Here is a 25,357-nt window from a genome sequence, read left to right as displayed (position 1 = left end):
GATATTTAACTTTAACTATGGTAGTTTTCTTCTTCAACCATAGTATTTTCTAATGTGACAGACTAGTGATTTGGCAGCTCCTCTGCTGTTACTGTTAAATGATGTTTTCTCTTCTAGGGTTTGGACGTGGCAGAGGGAGAGGAGCAGGGAGGTTTTCAGCCCAAGGCATGGGGTAAGAAACATGCAGAGCACAGATTTTTGGCAGGGATCAAACTCGCTGGCAATATTAATTGACAATATTAGTATTTCCACTGTATGTATTAATATTGCTGTATGTTTGATAAACCAATATGGATGCAAAAATTCACAGATCTGTTAGATGATTAATGGTTTATTTTTGTCTTAAACCAGTATTTCTAACTAGACACACCTATAAAAACCTAATGTAAGTTCATTCAATGTTAATATCTCAAACTTGGAGAACCCCTTTGTACCTATCAGTAGCAGCCACGTAGTGCCTAGGAGGCTGAAAGTTCTGTGTGGTGCGTATAGTCCTAGGTCAATTTTAAAAAAAAAAAGATTTGTTTCAGTGTAATGTAGGATGTGCAAGTTCTATATAAAACCAGAAAGACTAGTGATGATAAACTTTCTCCTGTTTTTGAGTTTTCAAGCTTTAGCTGTTTGGACATACATTGACCCTAAAACAGAATCAAAAGAAGTTACTCAGCAGCTTTGAAGTTTGTTCTCAGTTTTGTTGGAATAACTTGCTTCAGAGAAGTGTAGTCTTCACTACTTTCACTCGGTGTTTGCCTTTAATGACATTACATGTAATATCAGTGATGTCATGATGAACAGAGGGCTCATTCTACTTCTCTAATAATCCTTCTTGTTCATACTTCTAGATGATAAACTGAAAAGAGGTTTTTCTTCAATAATCCTTTTTCACCTTTTAGCTGCATCTGTGTGTTTTGGCATTGGTGTCAGAAGTGCATTCTGAAATAATTTTACTGATATTCCGACTCCTGTCCTGTGCGGGTCTGGTGCTCTAAAATGATATGATACTGGTTTCTCATCAGTCAGCCACCTGCTGAGAAACTATCAGCTGAGAGGGACTTATTGTTGTGCATATAAACTAATGCTTTACAAGACTGGGAGGAGTAGGTATGCTGTTAACTGCTTTTTCAGGAATAGTTGTTTTGGTTCAGTTTCTCTACAGTAATTTTTTTTCAGTCTCCTCACTTTTTTCTCCTTTTCTCTTTTCTCCCTTTTTTATCTGTGTCTGCTTATAGAGGAAAAATTTCTTTTGAAACCAAAACTATCAAGATAAATTATGTGGAAATTGAGATGTTAAATCTAATACAACTTCATCTAAAAATGATGACACTTGTGTTCATTGAATGACCCATGTGTTCTCTTCCATTTCTTAACTTTTAAAACTCTAGGACATTTAACCCTGCAGACTATACGGAGTCTTCTGCCACTGATGGCTTTAGGACAAAATCAGAGATTTGGGAGACTGGTCAGAATGATGCAGATGATGGAACTGGTAAGATGCTTCAAGAAGTGGAAGGATTGGAATGAAGACCTGTAGCAAATTGCAGTTAAAATAACCATTCTGTTAGTGTTCAGTTAACTTCTGAAAATGTGAATACATCTCACACGACACAGATATTAGTTCATTTTTATAGCTTAACTGCTACTGATGTGCAGAGCACATGCTGTAACCTGGGTGACACTCTGGTTAGAATGAAGGGAAGGAAATTTGCAATTTTTTTGTTTTAGTACTAACAATCCCTTGAGAGACAAAGGGATTTGAAGAGTTATTGGAAGAACCTTGTATGTGAAGAACTGTTTAGATATCTTAAGTACTGCTTAAGAGCTCACCTAATGTAGTTAAGGAGTGTAAATCCTACTAAAAGCGATTGGTCCACAGGCATTGGACAGTAAGGTGTGAATATCTAAGTAGAAGAAAAAGAAAAGAAAAATCGTTTACAAATATGAATCCACTCAGTGACACTGGGATGGCTTTGGCAGTCCCACCTGTACAATGCAAGAATGTAAGGATGTGAGTCTCTGGGATGGAGGAGAGTTCCAAGATCTGCCGTCTCTGAAGAGAAGAATTATTAAATAAAGCACGAGTACACACTTGAACGGAAGCCAAAAGAGCATCTGCCTGTCTGAAGATAGAGATAGCTGTGTGTTTCTGTATGAAGTTTAAAGTGTGAAGTACTCACTCCCAGCTTAAAGGCAAGAGACATAGTTTGGAAAGGAACTGCTTAACAGTGGTCTCGTGGTGATTCAGAAATGAAGACTGTGACCTGCTTGTCTGTGACTGGGAAAACAGGATACCTTGCTGCTTCCCATATACTGTGACAGGAGATGAAGACAAAGGAAACCCTGTGTCAGGATTGGAGAAATTCATGTACGTTATTGTCCATACTTGGGAACCACCGAGTGATAGGAGAGATATTTTTTTTAACCCCAGAAAAGGGTAACTTTTCTGATCTCTTCATTGCTGAAGCCTACTCAGATGATTTTTCATCAACCCCTGTGTTAAGGGTGGAAGGAAAAGACTGATACTGGAGGCCAGAATGTGCTCTGTTGAGCTCTGCTGTGAGCCTCTTGAGATACAGCTTTCTAAACTTCATACAAGCCATTTTCCACTTAACCAGAGAAGACAATAACAGGCTCAGAGTTTAGAAGGGCTTATTAAGCAGCTGTCTTGTCATTCTGAGTGTCTTCTAGTCCAGTGTGGGAGAGTGGCCCTGAGTATATCGATGGTTATTGAAAGGGAGCTCTTTTGCCAAATACGGCATCTTTCCAAGGAATTACTTTTGAAATGACTTGGTGCTATAGCACAAACAGAAATGCACCTTTTACTTTCACTCATGTTAGTTTTTCAAATAAGTTCATCAGATAATGAGTTAGAAGGACACCTAATGACTTGAAAATTCCCCAGGAATACTGATACTGTTGTTTGCTATATGGTAGCAGAGGACAGGGTATGTTGTCACAAGTATTGCAGAAGCAATAAGGTTAACTAACTAAAGAAAGAAGACATACAAGAAAGGTATGAGGAGACTACACCAGAGGTAGAAAATTCACTGGTTAGTTATTAACGAATGCAACTGTAAGGCTGTGGCTTACAAATGACTTTGACTTGTGCTCCACTTGCCAAGTGAGCTCAAATGTTTTGTGACCCTCCCTGCTAACTCTGGGTAGCCTTCATGTGCCTCCCCCATGGCAACCTCTGTTCCTTCTTGTAGGCATCTCCAGTCTTCAGTAATGGAAGAATACTGCCTAGGAATAAGAGTAGCTTGGTGTGGCTAAACAGATCCCTGTAAGAGTATGAATGTGTCTACATGAGGGGTTTGCTGCTGAGCAAACAAATTGGTGGAAATTCAAAGTGTGCTAGTTGATGTATGGAACTTCTTTTTTGGATGCCAAGTGCATTTTTGCTGTTAGGCTGTGCACGTCACCAAGAACTGCACTGAACTTCAGTAATGCAACTTAAAGCATGTATGGAAAGTTGGGGAGCGTGGTATGGAAAAGAAGGTGTGAGAAGGTATTTGTGAATTTTCCCTGGCCTCATCAGATTAATGGTTCTTAGGGGTATGAATGAGTGAGTCTCAGTTTGGGGAGTTTCTGCAAAATCATTTGGTTGGTGGAAATTTAAAGTAAACTAGTTAAGTGTAAATGTTCTTTTTGGGTGCTAAGTACCTTTTTGCTGCTAATCTTAATTTACTTTCAGTGCAAATGGAAAAGGCACCATAACTGACAGAAATGTCTCTCTATATATGACTATAGGAAGAGTGTTTTATTTTACAGCATTTCTTCTTTAGACAAGCTGTAGGCATGTCAGAAATAAGTCCCTGAGCCAAAAAGATCTCTAAAAAGAGTAGGCTTTAAAATTGAATCATTTAGTTTTGTCCAAGTGGGAAGCACTTTCAACCTTGTGATGGAAAGCATCTTGAGGGTTATTAGAGGAGGCTGCAGCTGGGATAGTAGTTTTAAAGTAGAAGAGAGTGTGCTGGGAAGGAAGATGGAAGCGGGGGTAGGAGTGGCAGACAAAGTGTGGGGCTGGAAGCAGGTTGTACAAAGTTGAGCTGTTGATTTGGCTTGTTAATCACAAATATTAGCTTTCAATTTTTTTTTTCTCCTTAATTTACAGTGCTGTTATGTTAGTTACAAATCAACAGTCCCAGTAATAAATAAGTTACCAATGTAGAGTTACTAAAGATGTGAATGAGGGGGATGTATATGTATGGAAATCCATAAAGCCTGCAGTGGACTAGTGAAGGATGTCAGATAAGAGTATATAGAAGGGCAGGATGGAAATCCCTCTCTTTATTCCTCGTTACCCAGTGCCATTTCTTCTTTCATCTAAAAAAAAAAGAAAACAAAATTAGCTCATGCTAGCTACTTGGAAAATTAGTGTCTTTCATCTGTAGTTACATTAAAAAGGAGGTAACTGGGCAAGTACCTAGAGAAACAAAACCAGTTTTGCTTATCAAAATGTTTTCTGAAGATGTCATGCAAATATAAACTTTCTGTGGAGTTCTGAGTATTTACTAAGTATTTCCTCTTTAAGTCAGTGCTGGGAAAGGATCAACATTTTAAATTAAAAAGGAATACACTATTTGTTTTCAAAATGTAGTTGCCCCCATACGTGCTCTGAAAGCTCTCTAGAACCTCTTGTCCTGAATTGTTGCAGATGCCAGAGGAATCACAGTAGCCTGAATGAAAGGTGTTTCTAGATGCGCCATTGTGTAATCCTATAGGAAAGCCTAGCTGGTTCTGTGGAGGTAAAATTTAGTGGTGTTGGTTGAAATAAAAAAGAGAGTAAAGGGTGAATCTTTAATGGTTCATAACATTTAAGTGTAATTGTATTCCAAATAATTCAGCATCGGTTTTCCTGCATCCTAATTTTTATAGAAGTAATGTACAACTGAAAGGCAAAGAGAAGGGACAGGTGGGAGGAAACAAAATGACCAATCTTCATCCAAAAGGGAATAAACTTGAACAGCGTGATTGATATTTTCTTACAGGCATGCTGAGTGTTCAGTCTCTTACCTTTTTTGTAATGTACAAGTCTGTGGGAGATCCTGAACATCAAATCACAGCAGTTCTTATAAATAAATTATCTTGGAGATGGTCACTTCTCAAAGTAGGTTATAAAAATGGTATTATATTCTGGTAATTTACTGATACCTCTACTTTGATAGAGTTTCATAAATTTCACAGAAAAACTTCATTTGTTATTATCTTGGTGTCCTGGTTTCATTGGGATTTGGTTTCAGTTTGTGGCCAGCCATGGTGATCAGGGCCATTAGCAGTTAAACCCAGGGCAGCTGACCCAGGCTGGCCCACAGGTGTGTTCTATAGCATTGACATCAAGTTCACTATAAAAGGGAGGGCTTGCTAGGAAGAGGGGGGGCTGGTTTTGCTCTCTTCTCTTCTGGCCTCCTTTTTTCTCATTGCTAACGATTGGTATTCCTGGAACAACCTGCTGCAACTCTGTATACTTTTGTGTGTTTTGTGTTATTGTTGATATTGGTTTATTTCTTTTATTAAATCTGTTCAATTTTAACCCACAAGTCTCCCTCTTTTCCCCAATTTCCTTCCTTGGTTGGGGAAGGGACATTGGGTGAGAGAAAAACTGTTATTGTTTAGCCCCGGGTGTGGGCTGAACGGAGACACTTGGTTATGAGCAGCCTTAAATGACTCTGAAACTGAAGAACAATGAGACAGAAAAAATAAGTTATAGTGTAAGTGTCAAGGGGGAAGAAGGGAATTGTGTAGCTTGGAAGTTACAAGGAAGTTGTGTTTTTTGTGGGGTGTTTTTTTGTTTGTTTTTTTTTTGTGGTTTTTTTTTTTTAGAACTGCTGTATAAGTCAGAAGGAACATTTTAAAGAAACCTTCAGGTCATTCTAGAATGTGAATGTAATCCAGAAGGAAAGGATTAGTACATAAGTTTAGGATAGACCAAAATAAAATTATTTTGGGCCTAATATCTATCGCTGATTATTCAAAAAAGGAAAAAAATCAAAGAGTGTGACAGGAAGTGAGGAACTAGAGGAAAACAGCTGAAGACTTACCAAAAACATATAGTATACTTTTTATTGACTTTATAACTTTCTAAAACTGAACTTATTACAAAGGGAAACAGGAAAGAGTCACAGGTAGCCATCTAGGTTGAAGTTGCTATGACAAGGATCCTTGAAAACACAAAGCATAATTTCTGTGGAAAACAGAGAACTCTTAATTTGCAAGGCTTGGGGGTAAAAGTTGAGGAGAGGATATATGGAGTTGCAATAATGCCAAGGTGGATTTTGGACTAAAAGAAAATTGATACACTTGTGGCAAGATCAGACTTAGAATCCCATGAATAGGAGGAAGGCGTTAGCAAACTGGATTTAATGCAGAGAAGAGCAGTGAAATAACTGAGGCTAGAAGGATTGAGTTGGGAAGGTAGTGTTAATAAGCAACAATAATAAGCTTAGCTCGGGTAAACTAATAAAATGGTGAAGGGTTGTGTTCAGTATTTAAAAAGAGTAAATGCACAGAACCATGGTCATAAGTAGGAGCAACAGGTAAACGTTTAAATTGAATGTCAGGAAAATGTTCCAAGTATTATTCTAAATAGGTTCGGTCTCCCAAAGGTGATGGGGGATACTCAAGAGTTGGGCTTGATTTGTCTGAGCTCTTTTTGTGTTTGTATTAGCAGACTCTGAGCTCCGTTGTTAGAGTTCTGACACCAACACGAGATTTGTCTTCTACAGAGGCAGGCCTTGCTCTGACTGATGGGAGATAAATATAAGCAGGGCAAATACCAGGATGTATTTCTTTAAAGAAGAAATATCAGAGGAAGGGATTCTGTGCTGGTCAGGAGAAGGGAAAGAAAATCAACTGTTTGTCTAAAAGCTGCTGCTCATTGGGCTTTTCCTCCTTTCCAAAATTTCTGTGGAAATGTGTGGATTAGTCTAGAAATTTGAGGCATTGTAGTTATTTCTCAAGTGCCTTGATATTTTGCAGCATGTAGAAACCCCCTGGTTAAGGGCTGTTTGGTAAAATGTGAACACGAGATGTTTCAGGCAACTATATATTGCTCCACAGAGCAGATATTACCTTGCTCAGGACCTGCCAAAATTTTGGATTCCAAGGTATAAACCCCCTCTCTTTTCCCCACCTGTAGCTGGTGGGGTTCCCCAGGGGTCAGTACTGGGCCCGGTCCTGTTTAACTTATTTATCAATGACCTGGACGAAGGAACAGAGTGTACCCTCAGCAAGTTTGCTGATGACACAAAACTGGGAGGAGTGGCCGATACACCAGAAGGCTGTGCTGCCATTCAGTGAGACCTGGACAGGCTGGAGAGCTGGGCGGAGAGGAACCTCATGAAACTCAACAAAGGCAAGTGTAGGGTCCTGCAACTAGGGAGGAATAACCCCATGCACCAGTACAGGTTGGGGGTTGGCCTGCTGGAAAGCAGCTCTGCAGAGAAGGACCTGGGAGTTCTGGTGGACAAGAAGTTCACCATGAGCCAGCAATGTGCCCTTGTGGCCAGGAAGGCCAATGGTATCCTGGGGTGCATTAGGAAGAGTGTGGCCAGCAGGTCGAAGGAGGTTCTTCTCCCCTTCTACACAGCCCTGGTGAGGCCACACCTGGAGTACTGTGTCCAGTTCTGGGCGCCCCAGTTCAAGAAAGTCAAGGAACTACTGGAGAGAGTCCAGCGAAGAGCTACAAAGATGATTAGAGGACTGGAGTATATCTCTTACGAGGAAAGGCTGAGGGAGCTGGAGCCTGGAGAAGACTCAAAGGGGGATCTTATCAATGCTTACAAATACCTTAGGGGCAGGTGTCAAGAGGAGGGGACCAGACTCCTTCTCAGTGGTGCCCAGCGACAGGACAAGGGGCAATGGGCACAAGCTGAAACCTGGGAAGTTTCATTTGAATATGAGCAAAAACTTCTTTCCTTTGAGGGTGCCAGAGCCCTGGCACAGGCTGCCCAGGGAGGGTGGGGAGTCTCCTTCTCTGGAGATATTCAAAACCTGCCTGGACACAACCCTGCACAACCTGCTCTAGCTGAACCTGTTTTAGCAGAGGGGTTGGACTGGATGATCTCCAGAGGTCCCTTCCAACCCTAACCATTCTGTGATTCTGTGTGTATATCTTTGTGGTAGGCCTGTTCACCTCACTGAATTAATGCTATTCAACCGTCCTCTGCTTGACACACTGCTTTGTAAAGGTGTACAAAAGAATGCACTAATATAGTGATGGCATTACAGAATCACAGAATCAACCAGGTTGGAAGAGACCTCAGGGATCATCGAGTCCAACCATTGCCCTGACACCACCATGTCAACTAGACCATGGCACTAAGTGCCATGTCCAGTCTTTTCTTAAACACATCCAGAGATGGTGACTCCACCACCTCCCTGGGCAGCCCATTCCAATGTCTAATAACCCTTTCTGAAAAGAAATTCTTCCTAATGTCCAACCTGAACCTCCCCTGGCGAAGCTTGAGGCTATGTCCTCTTGTCCTATCGCTAGTTGCCCGGGAGAAGAGGCTGACTCCCACTCCACTACAACCTCCCTTCAGGTAGTTGTAGACTGCAATAAGGTCACCTCTGAGCCTCCTCTTCTCCAGGCTAAACAACCCCAGCTCCCTCAGCCGTTCCTCGTAGGTCAGACCCTCCAGACCCTTCACCAGCTTGGTCGCCCTCCTCTGGACTCGCTCCAACACCTCAACATCTTTCTTGAAGTGCGGGGCCCAGAACTGGACACGGTACTCAAGGTGCGGCCTCACCAGTGCCGAGTACAGAGGGACGATCACTTCCCTAGACCGGCTGGCTACACTATTCCTAATAGAGGCCAGGATGCCCTTGGCCTTCTTGGCCACCTGGGCACACTGCTGGCTCATGTTTAGCCGGCTGTCGATCAGCACCCCCAGGTCTCTTTCCGCCGGGCCGCTTTCTAACCACTCTCCCCCCAGCCTGTAGCGCTGCATGGGGTTGTTGTGGCCGAAGTGTAAGACCTGGCACTTGTTCTTGTTGAACCTCATGCCGTTGGTCTCAGCCCATCTATCTAACCTGTCCAGATCCCTCTGTAGGGCCTTTCTACCCTCCAGCAGATTGACACTGCCACCCAGCTTGGTGTCATCTGCAAATTTGCTGAGGGTGCACTCAATCCCTACGTCTAGATCATCTATAAAGATATTGAACAGCACCGGCCCCAGAACTGAGCCCTGGGGAACACCGCTAGTGACCGGCCGCCAGTTGGACTTTGCCCCATTCACCACCACTCTCTGGGCTCGGCCATCCCGCCAGTTTTTAACCCATTTAAGAGTCCACCCATCCAAGCCCCGGGCAGCCAGTTTGTCTAGGAGGATGCTGTGGGAGACAGTGTCGAATGCCTTACTGAAGTCTAGATAGACTACATCCACAGCCCTGCCCTCATCTACTAAGCAGGTCACTTGGTCATAGAAGGAGACCAGGTTGGTCAAGCAGGACCTGCCTTTCCTGAATCCATGTTGGCTGGCCCCGATGCCCCGATTGTCCTGCATGTGCCATGTAATGGCACTCAGGATGATCTGTTCCATCACCTTGCCTGGCACCGAGGTCAGGCTGACAGGCCTATAGTTCCCTGGATCATCCTTCCGGCCCTTCTTGTAGATGGGCGTTACGTTTGCTAATTTCCAGTCAGCTGGAACTTCTCCAGTTAACCAGGACTGCCGGTAGATAATAGAGAGTGGTTTGGCAAGTTCATCTGCCAGTTCCTTCATTACTCTGGGGTGAATCCCATCCGGGCCCATAGCCTTGTGGGTGTCCAACTGGCACAGCAGGTCACTAACCGTCTCCTCCTGGATTACGGGGGGTTCACACAGCCCCCCGTCCCTAACTTCAGGCTCTGGGGGCCGAGTCTCCTGAGGACAACCGGTCTTGACAGTAAAGACTGAGGCAAAGAAGGCTTTGAGCAACCTCTGCCTTTTCCTCATCCCCTGACACTACAGTACCCTCCTCATTCAGCAAGTGGTGGAGGCTCTCCTTGACCCTCCTTTTGCTGTTGATGTATTTGTAGAAGCTTTTTTTGTTATCTTTGACTGTAGCAGCCAAATCGAGCTCTAATTGAGCTTTGGCCCTTCTAATCTTCTCCCTACACAACCTGGCCACGTCCCTATAGACCTCCCAAGTTACTCGACCCTTCTTCCAGAGCAAATAGGCTCTCTTTTTTTCCTTAAGTTCTAGTCTAAGTTCTCTGTTTAACCAGGCCGGTCTTTTTCCCCGACGGCTTGTCTTCCTACAGACTGGGACAGCCTGCTCCTGAATATTTAGCAATTCCCTTTTGAAGCATGTCCAGCCTTCCTGGACTCCTTTGCCCTTCAGGATTGACTCCCAAGGGACTCGGTCCACCCACCTCCTAAACAGGCTAAAGTCTGCCTGACGGAAATCTAAGGCAGAAGTTCTGCTCTTGCCCCTCCTTACTTCCCCCACTATCGAAAACTCTAACATTTCATGGTTGCTACTCCCAAGACGGCCACCGACCCTCACATCTCCCACTAGTCCTTCTCTGTTCACAAACAACAGGTCAAGCAGGGCCCCTCCTCTAGTGGGCTCATTTACCACTTGCATGAGGAAGTTGTCCTCCACACATTCGAGGAATCTCCTGGATTGCTTCCTCTCTGCCATGTTGTATTTCCAGCAGACATCCGGCAAGTTGAAGTCGCCCACGAGTACAAGGGCCGGCGACCGGGCGGCTTCTGACAGCCGCTTGTAAAACGCCTCGTCCGCCTGCTCATCCTGGTTGGGTGGTCTACCACAGACTCCCACCGTAATGTCCGCCCTGCCGACCTTCCCCCTGATCTTTACCCATAGACATTCAACCTTGTCATCCTCACCATCTTCCTCAATTTTGACACAGTACAAACTGGATTTGATGCTTTCTTTAGGGGGCTTGTTTCTGGATGAATGTGTCTCAGAGGTTTCCTGGTTAAGTAAAAGGAGATGATTAAAGCAGTAGTTCTTTTGCTTTTGTACTTGATCAAAGGTGATGGTAGCAGAAACTTTGCTGCTGGTATTTTCTTTGCTTGTGGTTATGTAATGAAAGCTCTGGTTGTTGCTGGGATAACCTTCCCTATGCTTATGCTGGTGGGCAAGGCCTTCAGTCCATTTATTGCTCTTGCATGTCTGTGCCTGCTGTTTCCTGTGGAATGGATCAGGTTTTTGCATCCATAGGATCATTTCCTGTAGTTTTCCCATTGCTTCATGCTGTTGACTGCACGCTGTGCTCCAGTGTTCACTGAATAAACTCTGCTACAATTTACGGGAAGAAGTGTTTTGCAGCTACAGTGGAAAGCTTATTGACTCTTCTGCTGCCATTATATGAATTATATATGTTTTAAAATAAAATTGCTCTCTCAGAGGAAGGGATTGGGGTTGTTCTGCCCTGAGGAGAGAGTTAACAGGTTGGAAAGGAGCCTCCAGAGGCATAGCTTAGGTCTTGAATTTTGAGTATGTTGAAAGTAGGATTATGGATGTTGGAGCAGGTGTTGTGGTTGTGTTTTGTTCAGGCTCTGTATGAATTTGTGCATGAAACTGGGAAATCCCATGGGAGGGTTGAGTAACTCTTACTGTCATTGGGGACATAGGAGGAAGTTCTTCCAATCTTTGTGATTAATCACTGGTTGCAGACATGCATTCATGCAAATTACGTCTGGTACCGTAGTGGCTAAGAAATTCCTGAAATCAGAAATTGAAGAGGAAAAAAAACCCTCTCAACATTTTAAATCTGCAGACTAATTTTCTAGAGCTTCACAAGTTTCCAACCACCATCTCCTCGCTTTGTGTTCCACTAATAATGAAAACAGAGTTGCTTATAAAGCAGAAGGGTTGAAATACAACATTGTGCTTTTAGCTTGTAACTTTTCTTTCCTTCCCCAAATTACAATAGGAGCATGGAAAAACTCAATAGAAGAATGGACAGCAGAAGAATGGAATGAAGATGTAAGTTTACCTTGTTGGATAGACCAATTGATTATTTACCCTTTGCAGAGTTTCTGTGTTGTCTTCAAAAACTAAATGTTCAAAGTAATACTTTGCTGTATGCATGCAGTGATATTTCTTACTGTGTTTCTTGCTGTAATTCCTGTTTAAAATATATATATTTAGATAAGCTTATTTTTTAAATAAGATTGAGTCAATAAATATTAATTTATTTTGCTGGGTGGACAATACATAAGTAATAAAATTTTAAGTTTTATCCCAAATTAAGTTTTGTGAATTAGAGTTCTCTGCTGCTCAATGCTGATGGGTGTTAACCGCATACTTCCCCCTACTATTTTGTAGGGTTTTAAAGCCATATTATCACAAGACTTTTATGTAATTTAGTGCTGAAGCTTGCTATCAACTTTAGACTCCTCATTTGATGTTTTTTGTTTGAAATCTGCATAATTGTTCCATTTAGCCCACTTCCTGTTCATAATATTAAAAAAGGGGCTAGTAGTATGCTTAAGTTAGCACTTAATTGCTTCATTCCTGTTGTTTCATCGTGATGTGTTGTCTAAATTACTAAAACAATTTTGGTTCTCATTTTTTATCAGGCAAGAGATGTCTTCAAGTCTGCAAAATATTTGGCATTTATGATCATCACCTGTGTGAAAATTGCATTTGTGATTTTAAGTTTTTAGTTATTGTATTAAAGCTTAAGCAGTTCAGAAAACAAACTAGGTAGCAAGAAATATGGAAAGGAAAACTTAGCTCTTAAGAAGTTTTTCATCTTTTATAGGAACATCCATTATTTTATTTTCAGAAGAGTAAGAGATTGTCTCTGAAGTCATCCCTTTTGCCTCCTCCTGTAGGGTGGCATGTCAGTGTTATCCCTAGAAATGTGTGAATGTTTCATATAACAGATATGAAAGCTCTGTCCTTGCCTAATGAGACGGCTGTGTCTTTCAAGAAAATTAAAAGAAACTCTAAAATTCCTAGGTTTTCTGTATCAGTTACTGCCATCAAAAGCTGGCGTCTTTTTAAAAACTGTCCTCAATTTCTGCAGTATATGCTAGAGGTGGACTAAGGGCTAAGAATAGTGAAAATTTAGGGCCTTGTTCTCACACCTGTTTGATGTTGGTACAATACAGCATTTGTAACATGAGAGGGGTGTGGAGCAATGCTGACTAGGGATAGAATTTTTTTTTAATTAATTATTAAATCTGAGTAATTTGCACATGAATCTTGAAAGAGCAGCAGATGAAATCTCTAGCCTGTTGTTAATTTTTATTAATTTTAGAGTGCTGGAAAAATCCCTGTAACCCAGGAGAAAGTTGTTCATGTGCTGATGTTCAGAAAGAGTGAATGATATGGTGAGCTGCAGACAAATTAGCCCAAAACATCCCTGGCAAAAAAATAAAGGAAAAATTGATTAATCTGATTTAAAAAAAAAAAAAAAAAAAAAGTGTAAGAATACGGCTTGTGCCATTCAATGTAGTTTTATAGAAAATAGGTCCACTTCAAATAAACCTATATAATTCTGTGATTCTGTGTAAAACCTGGTCTTTAGTAAATTGCAAGTTAACTGTGAAGATAGAGTATGTCTTTGTAAGAGATTTGATCTACATATTTTGTTCTAAAAATAATTACGTGCTATCAAAAAACACATTAAGTGGATTAAAATCTGCCTTGCAAATTTCGGCCAATAAATCTTTTGCAGAAGGACCATTACTGAACGTGGGCATTTCCAGGAGGGCTATAAAGGAATCCAGTCCCAGGCCAGATGCCATCTAGTGTCTTTATCAATGATTTGGAAGTAAAAATAAAATCACTGCTGAATAAAATGTATGGGAAATCCAAAAATTATTGGAATGGCAATTAAAAGTAAGCCAGTCATGGAGAGAAATCTGGACCTCTGCTAGACTTAACCTGTTCAAATGAAAAATGCTTTAATGTAGACAAATGCCCATTTGTTTTATAGGAATAAAGGCACACCTTCAGAACAAGGGGCTGTTTTCTGGAAAGCAGCAACTGAAAAATTTTCAGGATTGTAGTGGATGATGAAAAAACAACAGCTCAGCATGATCCTCCTAAAGGGCTGATGCTGTGGCAAAAAAAAAAAAAGCTATTGTAGTCTTTTTGCCTGTAGGCACTCTTCCTTATCTCTTAATCATTCTTGATTTATATTTCTGTATGTGGACTCTCCTGAACTTGATTCTGAATTACTGTATCAAATTATTCATTGCTTTTACAAAACAAAAGTTGTGGAAAATAGCTGAAAATTATTTACTGATAGAATTGGTGCTTCAGAGAGAGAGATTTTTTTAGTTTACTGAATCTGAAAAGGTTTACTTTATTAGCATACAATGGGCTCTGGTTTTAGTCCAGCAGAAAAAGGCATAATATGAACCTGTGGCTGGAAAACAGAGCTGCGCATTTAAATGTATAATAAACAATTCTAGCAGCGTGATTAACGACTAAAGCAAGGAAGCTGATGTAGCTGTCAAGGAAGGTGTCTGCAGATAAAGAACAGGTGTTTCTCTGAAGAATATTTTTGTTTAAATGTGGTGTTCTCTAGTCAGATACAAGTTACAAGCAGATGAGTGAAATTTAATGTTGTTTGACCTGAGAAAGATTAGATTTTTGTGATCTAATAGTCCTGTCTGGTATTTATCTTTGGTAGTGAGTATTGAGCAAGTATAGTAGGTTGTCAGCATGCTCTTAAATAGAGTGGAAACTACTTGCAGTGAAAATAGGAGGTTGTATTTTGTTAAAGGGATATTCAGGGTGTGGACAATGAAGAACCAGGCAAATGTTGAGGTACTGTAGATGGCTCTGGGTTTTCCTGTTAAAATTGTGATCATATTCTCCTGGCTAAAGAAAATAAAGTTTAACTACAGAAACTGTCAGAAGGGGAGAAATAGAATATATACAAATTGCTGAAAAGTGGATGAAGGCAAACATTTTCTGTACAGTATTGGTAGTCTTAGTTTTTATTTGAAACAGCAGCAACACTTCAAAAAAAAAGTGTATTTTAGTGGAAACGTTTCATTTACCAGGAAGCAGTATGAGAACTTGTTTTAATTTCTTTAACTTCAGTACATCATATCAAAATAGTAATAAGGTTTTGTTACTTCCATTTTGTTGATATTGAGTTTTTATGAGGATGCTGGTGTATATTTTCCTGTTCTCCTCACCTGTCAACTGGCCATAGGAGCTGGTAGCTAGTTGTTAAATATATTGTCTGTTTGGTGATAGGAGAATGATTTTTATCATAGGAACAGGAGCTGAAAAGCACAGGCATTTCACTGCAGATGGAGGAAATACCCTTGTGAGGCTGATGCTTACAAATGGTTCACGACCGTTTATTCTGTTCTGGGAAAATGCCAGAGCCCTAGTAACATTTGCAAGTGTAGTGTTTACGGTGAGTGTAAATAACTTTGTTAGGAGCCGATAATACTACTTCAAAGAAATACTAAATACATCTGCGTAATAAAACTTTTCAGCTGCTGCTGCACGAAGTGTGCTTTGACAAATGCCATAATCCCAGCAGACTTCTGAATTAGGTGCTTGATTGGAACTTGTGGCAGTGAGTTTGCCACAGGGTGTAGTGTAAACTTAAAAGTAGCTGAGCTGGCAGATGGAGACTTTTGTTTTGCGTGCTGGTTCACTTGAAGAGAATGTTTCCTCTCATACATCAAGCATGCTTTTGCATTGTCACAAACATCCTCAGGCTCCTCGATTTGCTTAGTTTTCAGGATTCATCAGTGTTTTGGCCACAGTTAGTCTTATCCTGGGTTATGTGAGCATAAGAAACTGTTGACATTACGAAGAATTTAATATTTAACCAAGGGATTGCGGACCATAGGCTGCTGCTCGTGCCATTAGCTGACCTCCTTGTGCTATGTAATGCAGGAGTTAAAATAACATGTACAGTGGGGAAAGGGCCAAACAATAGAGAAACAGCCTTTTTAATTGCAAATATGCTTGAGCTGAATCTTCTTTCTTCGTTTTGGTCTGTACATAGAGTTGCGGACTGGCAGCATTATGCACAGGACAGAGTTGTGTTCAAGAAAGATGGGATTAAAATATGTTGTATTGGCAGCAAGGGAAGGGAAGGAAACGGAGGGAGGAACTGTGGTGGTATTCATTTTTTCATGACACACTGTGTTGCACATAAGTGGGTGCTAGGAGAGTACATGAAACATTTGAACTTTGCCTCTGAGTGGTAAGTGATTTGTTCCCGGTCAGCCCTTCTGTGTCCTGCTTAAATCAAGTGTTTCATAGGAGAATCCCGATCGGATGACCGCGTTCAGGGATATACGCGCTTTCAGTAAAGCTGCCTGTGGGATGGCAGGTGAAATTGGCTCATGTCCATGATGTCCTTTAAACTGGGCTGCTAGCAATGTATGCAATTAAAAATGCATAATTTCCTGGAAGAGCTGCATTCAAATGTCACGTTCTAAAGGGATTCTTTGTGAGTGTTTGAATTAGGTCAGTTATTCTTTAGTCTAAATACAAAGCTACACCAAAGTAGTTAAGGGTGATTTTGTGCAAATTTAATTTAAAATATAACCATTATATGTGCATATTTCTATCTTGTTAAGCCTAACCTGTACTGGCTTAAGACCTATTCTGGTTTGTAAGTATTCCTGTCAATATAAATGAATTAGCACTAGGAAGTTGTAGTTGTAGTTGTTTAACTACTATTTTTAAAAAATAAAAGCTATTTAAAAAAAAAAAAAAACACAAAAAACCACAAACAAACAACCCCCCTGCAAACCAAAATCACCCCTTTTCCCCAAAAAACCCCAACCAACCAGCTCCACTGCCCCAGTTACCTGTGCAAGTATCTATATTGTAACAGCATGGTGAAAGCAGTATACTTTTCTGCTGTGGATGTTCTGACTGGTTATACTAGTATAAGCAATTACATGATTCTCCCTTTATTATTATTTTCAAACTCATGCTTGCAGAGCAATCAGTTTAAGATGTTATTGCAGCCCCTAGCAGAAATGTCAAGAAGGAACCACGAATGCTAGTTCACTGTATGTACCTGAGTGCAAACCTGCCTCCGCTGCTGATGTGAGCTGAAATGTAAAACACCAGGGATACATGAAATGAGCGAGTGGGAATGGTGCAGTGTGTTAAAATTTTGCAACAAGGTTTATCAGAGCTGTTCTATGGAGTCCTAAATTATGTCTGCACAAGGTATATTTACACTGATGATATACCAGCTGTCATGTTAATTACTTTCTATTGGTATATTTTTCAGTTAAACTGTTGCCCAAACTGATGTAGTTACATTGGTATACCATTGTGTGTGTTCAGTAGATCAAATTTCCTAACACTTTAATTAAATTGGTACTTGATTCTGTGGAGAAGACTTTGCTGAAGTTTAACTACGTGTTTTTGTCTTTTTAAGCAGAGCTGCAGCATAACTGGTTGTAATAGTAGTTTGACTTGACTTTTATCTGAAAGTACATGACCGAGATGGAATTTCTGCAGATGTTGCAGCACTGAAGTGTGAGCATGTGTATGATTAAAATACCCCCCTGTCTCTTTTTCAGCTTTCTGAAACAAAAGTCTTCACTGCTTCCTCTGTTCCAGCTGAGAATCATGTAACTCCTGGGCAAAGGTAAGCTCTTCTTCCACAGTTTCCCTGTACATTAAAAACCTGCTTGGTGAAGCAATTTTAGCTTGCACATATAAAATGTTGAATAAAACACAGGGCAGCCCTGGTCAGAGATTGGTCAAGCTAATTTCAAAATTGCGAAAGCCTTGCTTGCAAATTTGTTGGTTTAACTGCCTGCCCCTGTAGATGCAGAAAGTGTTCAGAATGTAGTGCTTTGACAAATGTCAAAGATTAATATGTGGCTAAGAGACTGGTGCCGTAGGTGGGATTTTGGGTTCGTTGACCACGGGGCGGCTTTCATGGCACCGGGCCTGCTTATGCCGGATGGGGAACAGCTGAATCAGAAGGGGAAAAGGGTTATGGCCCAGAAGTTGGCAGGGCTGGTTAAGAGGTCTTTAAACTAGGTTCGATGGGGGAGGGGGATAAGACCAGGGCAGCCACAAATGAACCTAGAGGGGACAGGCCTGTGTCAGGGGCAAGGCCGCTAGCCCAGCTGAAGTGCGTTTACACCAATGCACGCAGTATGGGCAACAAACAGGAAGAGCTAGAAGCCACTGTACAGCAGGAAGGTTATGATGTGGTTGCCATCACAGAAGCGTGGTGGGATGACTCTCATGACTGGAGTGCAACTATGGACGGCTATAAGCTCTTTAAGAGGGACAGGCGAAGCAGGAGAGGCGGTGGGCTAGCGTTGTATGTTAGGGAGTGCTTGGACTGTGTCGAAATTGAGGAAGATGGTGAGGATGACAAGGTTGAATGTCTATGGGTGAAGATCAGGGGGAAGGGGTCGGCAGGGCGGACATTACGGTGGGAGTCTGTGGTAGACCACCCAACCAGGATGAGCAGGCGGACGAGGCGTTTTACAAGTGGCTGTCAGAAGCCGCCCGGTCGCCGGCCCTTGTACTCGTGGGCGACTTCAACTTGCCGGATGTCTGCTGGAAATTCAACATGGCAGAGAGGAAGCAATCTAGGAGGTTCCTCGAATGTGTGGAGGACAACTTCCTCATGCAAGTGGTAAATGAGCCCACTAGAGGAGGGGCCCTGCTTGACCTGTTGTTCGTGAACAGAGAAGGACTAGTGGGAGATGTGAGGGTCGGTGGCCATCTTGGGAGTAGCAACCATGAAATCTTAGAGTTTTCGATAGTGGGGGAAGTAAGGAGGGGCAAGAGCAGAACTTCTGCCTTAGATTTCCGTCAGGCAGACTTTAGCCTGTTTAGGAGGTGGGTGGACCGAGTCCCTTGGGAGTCAATCCTGAAGGGCAAAGGAGTCCAGGAAGGCTGGACATGCTTCAAAAGGGAATTGCTAAATATTCAGGAGCAGGCTGTCCCAGTCTGTAGGAAGACAAGCCGTCGGGGAAAAAGACCGGCCTGGTTAAACAGAGAACTTAGGCTAGAACTTAAGGAAAAAAAGAGAGCCTATTTGCTCTGGAAGAAGGGTCGGGTAACTTGGGAGGTCTATAGGGACGTGGCCAGGTTGTGTAGGGAGAAGATTAGAAGGGCCAAAGCTCAATTAGAGCTTGATTTGGCTGCTACAGTCAAAGATAACAAAAAAAGCTTCTACAAATACATCAACAGCAAAAGGAGGGTCAAGGAGAGCCTCCACCACTTGCTGAATGAGGAGGGTACTGTAGTGTCAGGGGATGAGGAAAAGGCAGAGGTGCTCAATACCTTCTTTGCCTCGGTCTTTACTGTCAAGATTGGTTGTCCTCAGGAGACTCGGCCCCCAGAGCCTGAAGTTAGGGACGGGGGGCTGTGTGAACCCCCCGTAATCCAGGAGGAGACGGTTAGTGACCTGCTGTGCCAGTTGGACACCCACAAGGCTATGGGCCCGGATGGGATTCACCCCAGAGTAATGAAGGAACTGGCAGATGAACTTGCCAAACCACTCTCTATTATCTACCGGCAGTCCTGGTTAACTGGAGAAGTTCCAGCTGACTGGAAATTAGCAAACGTAACGCCCATCTACAAGAAGGGCCGGAAGGATGATCCAGGGAACTATAGGCCTGTCAGCCTGACCTCGGTGCCAGGCAAGGTGATGGAACAGATCATCCTGAGTGCCATTACACGGCACATGCAGGACAATCGGGGCATCGGGGCCAGCCAACATGGATTCAGGAAAGGCAGGTCCTGCTTGACCAACCTGGTCTCCTTCTATGACCAAGTGACCTGCTTAGTAGATGAGGGCAGGGCTGTGGATGTAGTCTATCTAGACTTCAGTAAGGCATTCGACACTGTCTCCCACAGCATCCTCCTAGACAAACTGGCTGCCTGGGGCTTGGATGGGTGGACTCTTAAATGGGTTAAAAACTGGCGGGATGGCCGAGCCCAGAGAGTGGTGGTGAATGGGGCAAAGTCCAACTGGCGGCCGGTCACTAGCGGTGTTCCCCAGGGCTCAGTTCTGGGGCCGGTGCTGTTCAATATCTTTATAGATGATCTAGACGTAGGGATTGAGTGCACCCTCAGCAAATTTGCAGATGACACCAAGCTGGGTGGCAGTGTCAATCTGCTGGAGGGTAGAAAGGCCCTACAGAGGGATCTGGACAGGTTAGATAGATGGGCCGAGACCAACGGCATGAGGTTCAACAAGAACAAGTGCCGGGTCTTACACTTCGGCCACAACAACCCCATGCAGCGCTACAGGCTGGGGGAAGAGTGGTTAGAAAGCAGCCCGGTGGAAAGAGACCTGGGGGTGCTGATCGACAGCCGGCTAAACATGAGCCAGCAGTGTGCCCAGGTGGCCAAGAAGGCCAATGGCATCCTGGCCTCTATTAGGAATAGTGCAGCCAGCCGGTCTAGGGAAGTGATCGTCCCTCTCTACTCGGCACTGGTGAGGCCGCACCTTGAGTACTGTGTCCAGTTCTGGGCCCCGCACTTCAAGAAAGATGTTGAGGTGTTGGAGCGAGTCCAGAGGAGGGCGACCAAGCTGGTGAAGGCTCTGGAGGGTCTGACCTACGAGGAACGGCTGAGGGAGCTGGGGTTGTTTAGCCTGGAGAAGAGGAGGCTCAGAGGTGTCCTTATTGCAGTCTACAACTACCTGAAGGGAGGTTGTAGTGAAGTGGGAGTCAGCCTCTTCTCCCGGGCAACTAGCGATAGGACAAGAGGACATAGCCTCAAGCTTCGCCAGGGGAGGTTCAGGTTGGACATTAGGAAGAATTTCTTTTCAGAAAGTGTTATTAGACATTGGAATGGGCTGCCCAGGGAGGTGGTGGAGTCACCATCTCTGGATGTGTTTAAGAAAAGACTGGACATGGCACTTAGTGCCATGGTCTAGTTGACAGGGTGGTGTCAGGGCAACGGTTGGACTCGATGATCCCGGAGGTCTCTTCCAACCTGATTGATTCTGTGATTCTATGTATTAACAGAAAAGCTTGCGTTGGCAAGAAGGTGAATTTCCTGGTAAGCATCATAATTACTTGCCTTAACTGATGATACGGAGTTCAGATAGAGAACCAAAAATATGGCAGCTGCTGCCTTCCTTTGCTTTCCTTTGTCTTCACCAAATGCCTGGCTGATGATGATGTGGAATCAGTTGCCTGCATTAGCCTCAGGTCCCAGGAGAGCAGGTTAAAGTTGTGATATGAAGACTTTGGCAGCTGGATAGCATGAGATCTGAAAACTAGATGGCCTAATGGTCCCAAACATCCTCATACAGCTGTACTGCTATACTCTAGAGTGCAGCAAAATTTTCCTTATAATGTGGATGTGACCTGGAGGAGGCATGGTGTCAGTTGATCTACAGTTTATATTCCTTTCCTTCTTAAAGGTGATATACTCACATGTTCATTGTTCTAATGCAAATATTCTTCCAGGGGATGTCCCTCAAATTATATTAGAAAATATTTTAGTTAATCAACTCAAATTCTGGTGTTTTGGTTTTTTTTGTTTGTTTTTTTTTTTACTTGCCATAAGACAGGTTTAGGCATTAAGAAATCTATGTTAATGAAAGTGCTGGAAGCAGCTCTTCAGCCCAAGCCTGTGGTATATTTAGGATACACTTACATCAGAATTTTTGGAGTAGATTTCTTTTATTCATAGAATCATAGAATGGTTTGGGTTGGAAGGGACCTTAAAGATCATCCAGTTCCAACCCCCCTGCCACAGGCAGGGACACCTTCCACTAGGCCTGGTTGCTCAAAGCCCCATCCAACCTGGCCTTGAACACTGCCAGGGAGGGGGCAGCCACAGCTTCTCTGGGCAACCTGGGCCAGGGTCTCACCACCCTCACAGCAAAGAATTTCTTCCTAATATCTCATCTCAATCTCCCCTCTTTCAGTTTAAAACTGTTACTTCTCATTTATCACTCCATGCCCTTATAAAAAGACCCTCTCCCACTTTCCTGTAGGCCCCCTTCAGGTACTGGAAGGCTGCTAGAAGATCTCCCTGGAGCCTTCTCTTTTCCAGGCTGAACAGCCCCAACTCTCTCAGCCTCTCTTCATAGGAGAGGTGCTCCAGCCCTCTGATCATCTTCATGGCCCTTCTCTGGACTCTGTCCAACAGCTCCATGTCCTTCTTATGTTGGGGGCCCCAGAGCTGGATGCAGTACTCCAGGTGGGGTCTCCCGAGAGCAGAGCAGAGGGGCAGAATCACCTCCCTGGACCTGCTGGCCACTCTGCTTTTGATGCAGCCCACGATGCGGTTGGCCTTCTGGGCTGCAAGCACGCACATTGCTGGCTCATGTTGAGCTTCTCACCAACCGTCACCCCCAAGTCCTTCTCCTCAGGGCTGCTCTCAATCCATTCTCCACCCAGCCTGTATTTGTGCTTGGGATTGCCCTGACCCACATGCAGGACCTTGCACTTGGCCTTGCTGAACTTCATGTGGTTTGCACAGGCCCACCTCTCAAGCCTGTCAAGGTCCCTCTGGATGGCATCCCTTCCCTCCAGCGTGTCAACCGCACCACACAGCATGGTGTTGTCGGCAAACTTGCTGAGGGTGCACTCAATCCCACTGTCCCTGTCACCAACAAAGATGTTAAACAGGACCGGTCCCAATACCGACCCCTGAGGAACACCACTCGTCACTGGTCTCCACTTGGACATCGAGCCATTGACTGCAACTCTTTGAGTGTGACCATCCAGCCAATTCCTTATCCAGTGAGTGGTCCATCCATCAATCCATGTCTCTCCATTATTGTCTGAATGCTTTACTTTTCCTTGGATAAACCTGTGTTAAACATGTGGTAGGGGTTAGTAAGCCATGCTAAATATAAGAAAATTCATGTTTCTCATCCTGTTCTGGTATATGTGGTAGAGTAATTTTGGATATGTGCCTACTACCTGAGAAACTTAGCTTTTTTTTCTGCTGCGCTTGTGACTTCCATGTCATCACACATTCACTCAATTGTTGCATGTGTGACTTTATTCTTTACTGTTCTCATACCCACCCTATACAGAGGTAGGACTTTGATCTCTTGCTATTTTTAAAGGGATAGTGTGATATACAGAGAATGTGGATTATCAATATATATAATGGGCTTGAAGGCAGGATCCACTCAAACATAATGTGTCTTTTATGGCAAGTGTAGAGTCCTGCATCTGGGCAAGAACAACCCCATGTACCAGTACAAGTTGGGGACAGACCTGTTGGAGAGCAGCAGAGGGGAAAGGGACCTGGGGGTCCTAGTGGACAGCAGGATGACCATGAGCCAGCAGTGTGCCCTTGTGGCCAAGAAGGCCAATGGCATCCTGGGGTGTATTAGAAGGGGTGTGGTTAGCAGGTCAAGAGAGGTTCTCCTCCCCCTCTACTCTGCCCTGGTGAGGCCGCATCTGGAATATTGTGTCCAGTTCTGGGCCCCTCAGTTCAAGGAGGACAGGGAACTGCTGGAGAGAGTCCAGCGCAGAGCCACGAAGATGATTAAGGGGGTGGAACATCTCCCTTATGAGGAGAGGCTGAGGGAGCTGGGTCTCTTTAGCTTGGAGAAGAGGAGACTGAGGGGTGACCTCATTAATGTTTATAAATATGTAAAGGGCAAGTGTCATGAGGATGGAGCCAGGCTCTTCTCAGTGACATCCCTTGACAGGACAAGGGGCAATGGGTGCAAGCTGGAACACAGGAGGTTCCACTTAAATATGAGGAAAAACTTCTTTACGGTGAGGGTGACCGAACACTGGAACAGGCTGCCCAGAGAGGTTGTGGAGTCTCCTTCTCTGGAGACATTCAAAACCCGCCTGGACGCGTTCCTGTGTGATATGGTCTAGGCAATCCTGCTCCGGCAGGGGGATTGGACTAGATGATCTTTCGAGGTCCCTTCCAATCCCGAACATTCTGTGATTCTGTGACTTGTCTCCAGTTAATTGGTTATATTAATCATATAGGTTATTTATGTGATGCATGATATTATAAATTTGATAATATTTGAAAAGAGTGCAAAGATAATTTATATTCTAACTGTAGTGGAAGGTTTCAGCTAGCAGAATTTTACTTTCTGGCAAAAAACTTCTACCTCTTTTTGTACAGCAGACAAGCAATATTTGAAAAGACTTAATCAGTAATAATTCTGTTGCTGGTATAACAACTTTAGTATTGTTAGTGCTTTCTTCAGTTTCAATGCAGCCTAATCATCATGTTTATTCCAGCCAAACTTTGCTTTTTCTTACAGCATTGATTTGGTAACACTGCTTCAAAAGCCTGTGATTTCCACCCAGGAGACAAAAGGTAACTCATTTGAGGCTCCTCAGCAGCAGACCTTTGGCCAAGCCCTAGTCTTCACAAATTCTCAGCACAGCACCCAGATGGCATCAGGAACTGGCAGCTCCAGTGGTGTAAACTCTTATTCTCCTCAAATTCTGGTAAAATTATCTTATACTTTCTAAATATTCTTCATGAATAAATATTTCAGGTTAAACAACTTTTCCAGTACTGGTCATTTCATGAGATGTTTCAGTATTTGTAAAATTCAGGTTGCAAATGTTGAAGGAATGGAATTAAGAATTCATTCCTTCCATTCACACACACAAAATAAAAGGATTACTCTCTTCTGGTTTTGATAAGTAGTTGTTTCTCGGTTTACATGAAGTACTTCTATTAATTTTTGAGTAGAGAGCAGATGTGTTTACTGTATGCTGATTTAGGATGAAATAATTTGATTATAGTGAAGAGTTCTATGCAAGAAAACTACGATGTGTTATTTCCAAGCACATATTTGACTGCTTTTTGTGAAAACCTGATTATTTCCAAGTCAATTGTGAGGGCTTGCAATTGGGCACTTGTATTTATTCTCTGAAAATCAGTTTAACTATTAGTAAATACATGCTATTTTGAGATGCATAGATTCAAGTAAATCAGTATTGTTGCAATCAGTGGTGGAAGTTGTATCAGTGATAACCAGAGAGGATCTGGCCATATGCTACAACTGCTGAATTTTTTATTGATCATTTATTAGTAATCTAGGACTGAAGAAGTTTTGGTTGCTGCCAAATAGCAGCTGTAGGCATTGACCCTATGGTTATGTTCAAGTTATTTATTAAATACTTAACTCCACTCCTTCCCCTCTTCTTTTTTTGTCTTTTGGTAGTCTGCAGTTCTTTGTTCTGGCTTTGGAGAACTTGGATCCTCTAAATTGGCAAATTCTACTGGATCCCAAATCTTGGACCAATTGAAATCTCCAGGTTTGGGTCAGTTTACTTCTCAACAAAACAATACTAGCTCTACCACCACTACCACAACTACCACACCATCCTGGGATCTAAAACCGCACATTAATCAGTCCTCAGTCCTTAGTCAGTTTGGTAAGTGCTTTGACATAGTTTTTTCTCTCTTTTAGCCTGTAAGATTTCTTAATGCCAATGGCAGTTTAAAATGG

General features: G+C 42.9%; 1 protein-coding gene across 3 annotated transcripts in view; it reads left to right on the top strand.

Annotated features, from left to right (window-relative positions):
* LOC137677186 (ubiquitin-associated protein 2-like) overlaps positions 1-25,357 on the top strand; it is a 128,400-nt gene that overhangs the window by 62,528 nt on the left and 40,515 nt on the right. For all 3 annotated transcript variants that reach the window (XM_068424451.1, XM_068424452.1, XM_068424450.1), the window contains exons 8-13: positions 118-172; positions 1,383-1,486; positions 11,888-11,940; positions 17,493-17,560; positions 24,155-24,344; positions 25,070-25,283. In XM_068424451.1, coding sequence (XP_068280552.1) covers positions 118-172; positions 1,383-1,486; positions 11,888-11,940; positions 17,493-17,560; positions 24,155-24,344; positions 25,070-25,283 — 684 coding nt within the window. The remainder of the gene's footprint in view (positions 1-117; positions 173-1,382; positions 1,487-11,887; positions 11,941-17,492; positions 17,561-24,154; positions 24,345-25,069; positions 25,284-25,357) is intronic.

Source organism: Nyctibius grandis (assembly GCF_013368605.1).
Source record: "Nyctibius grandis isolate bNycGra1 chromosome W unlocalized genomic scaffold, bNycGra1.pri SUPER_W_unloc_2, whole genome shotgun sequence".
In the NCBI taxonomy this organism is placed as follows: domain Eukaryota; kingdom Metazoa; phylum Chordata; class Aves; order Nyctibiiformes; family Nyctibiidae; genus Nyctibius; species Nyctibius grandis.
This window is presented reverse-complemented; position numbering and strand designations above follow the sequence as displayed.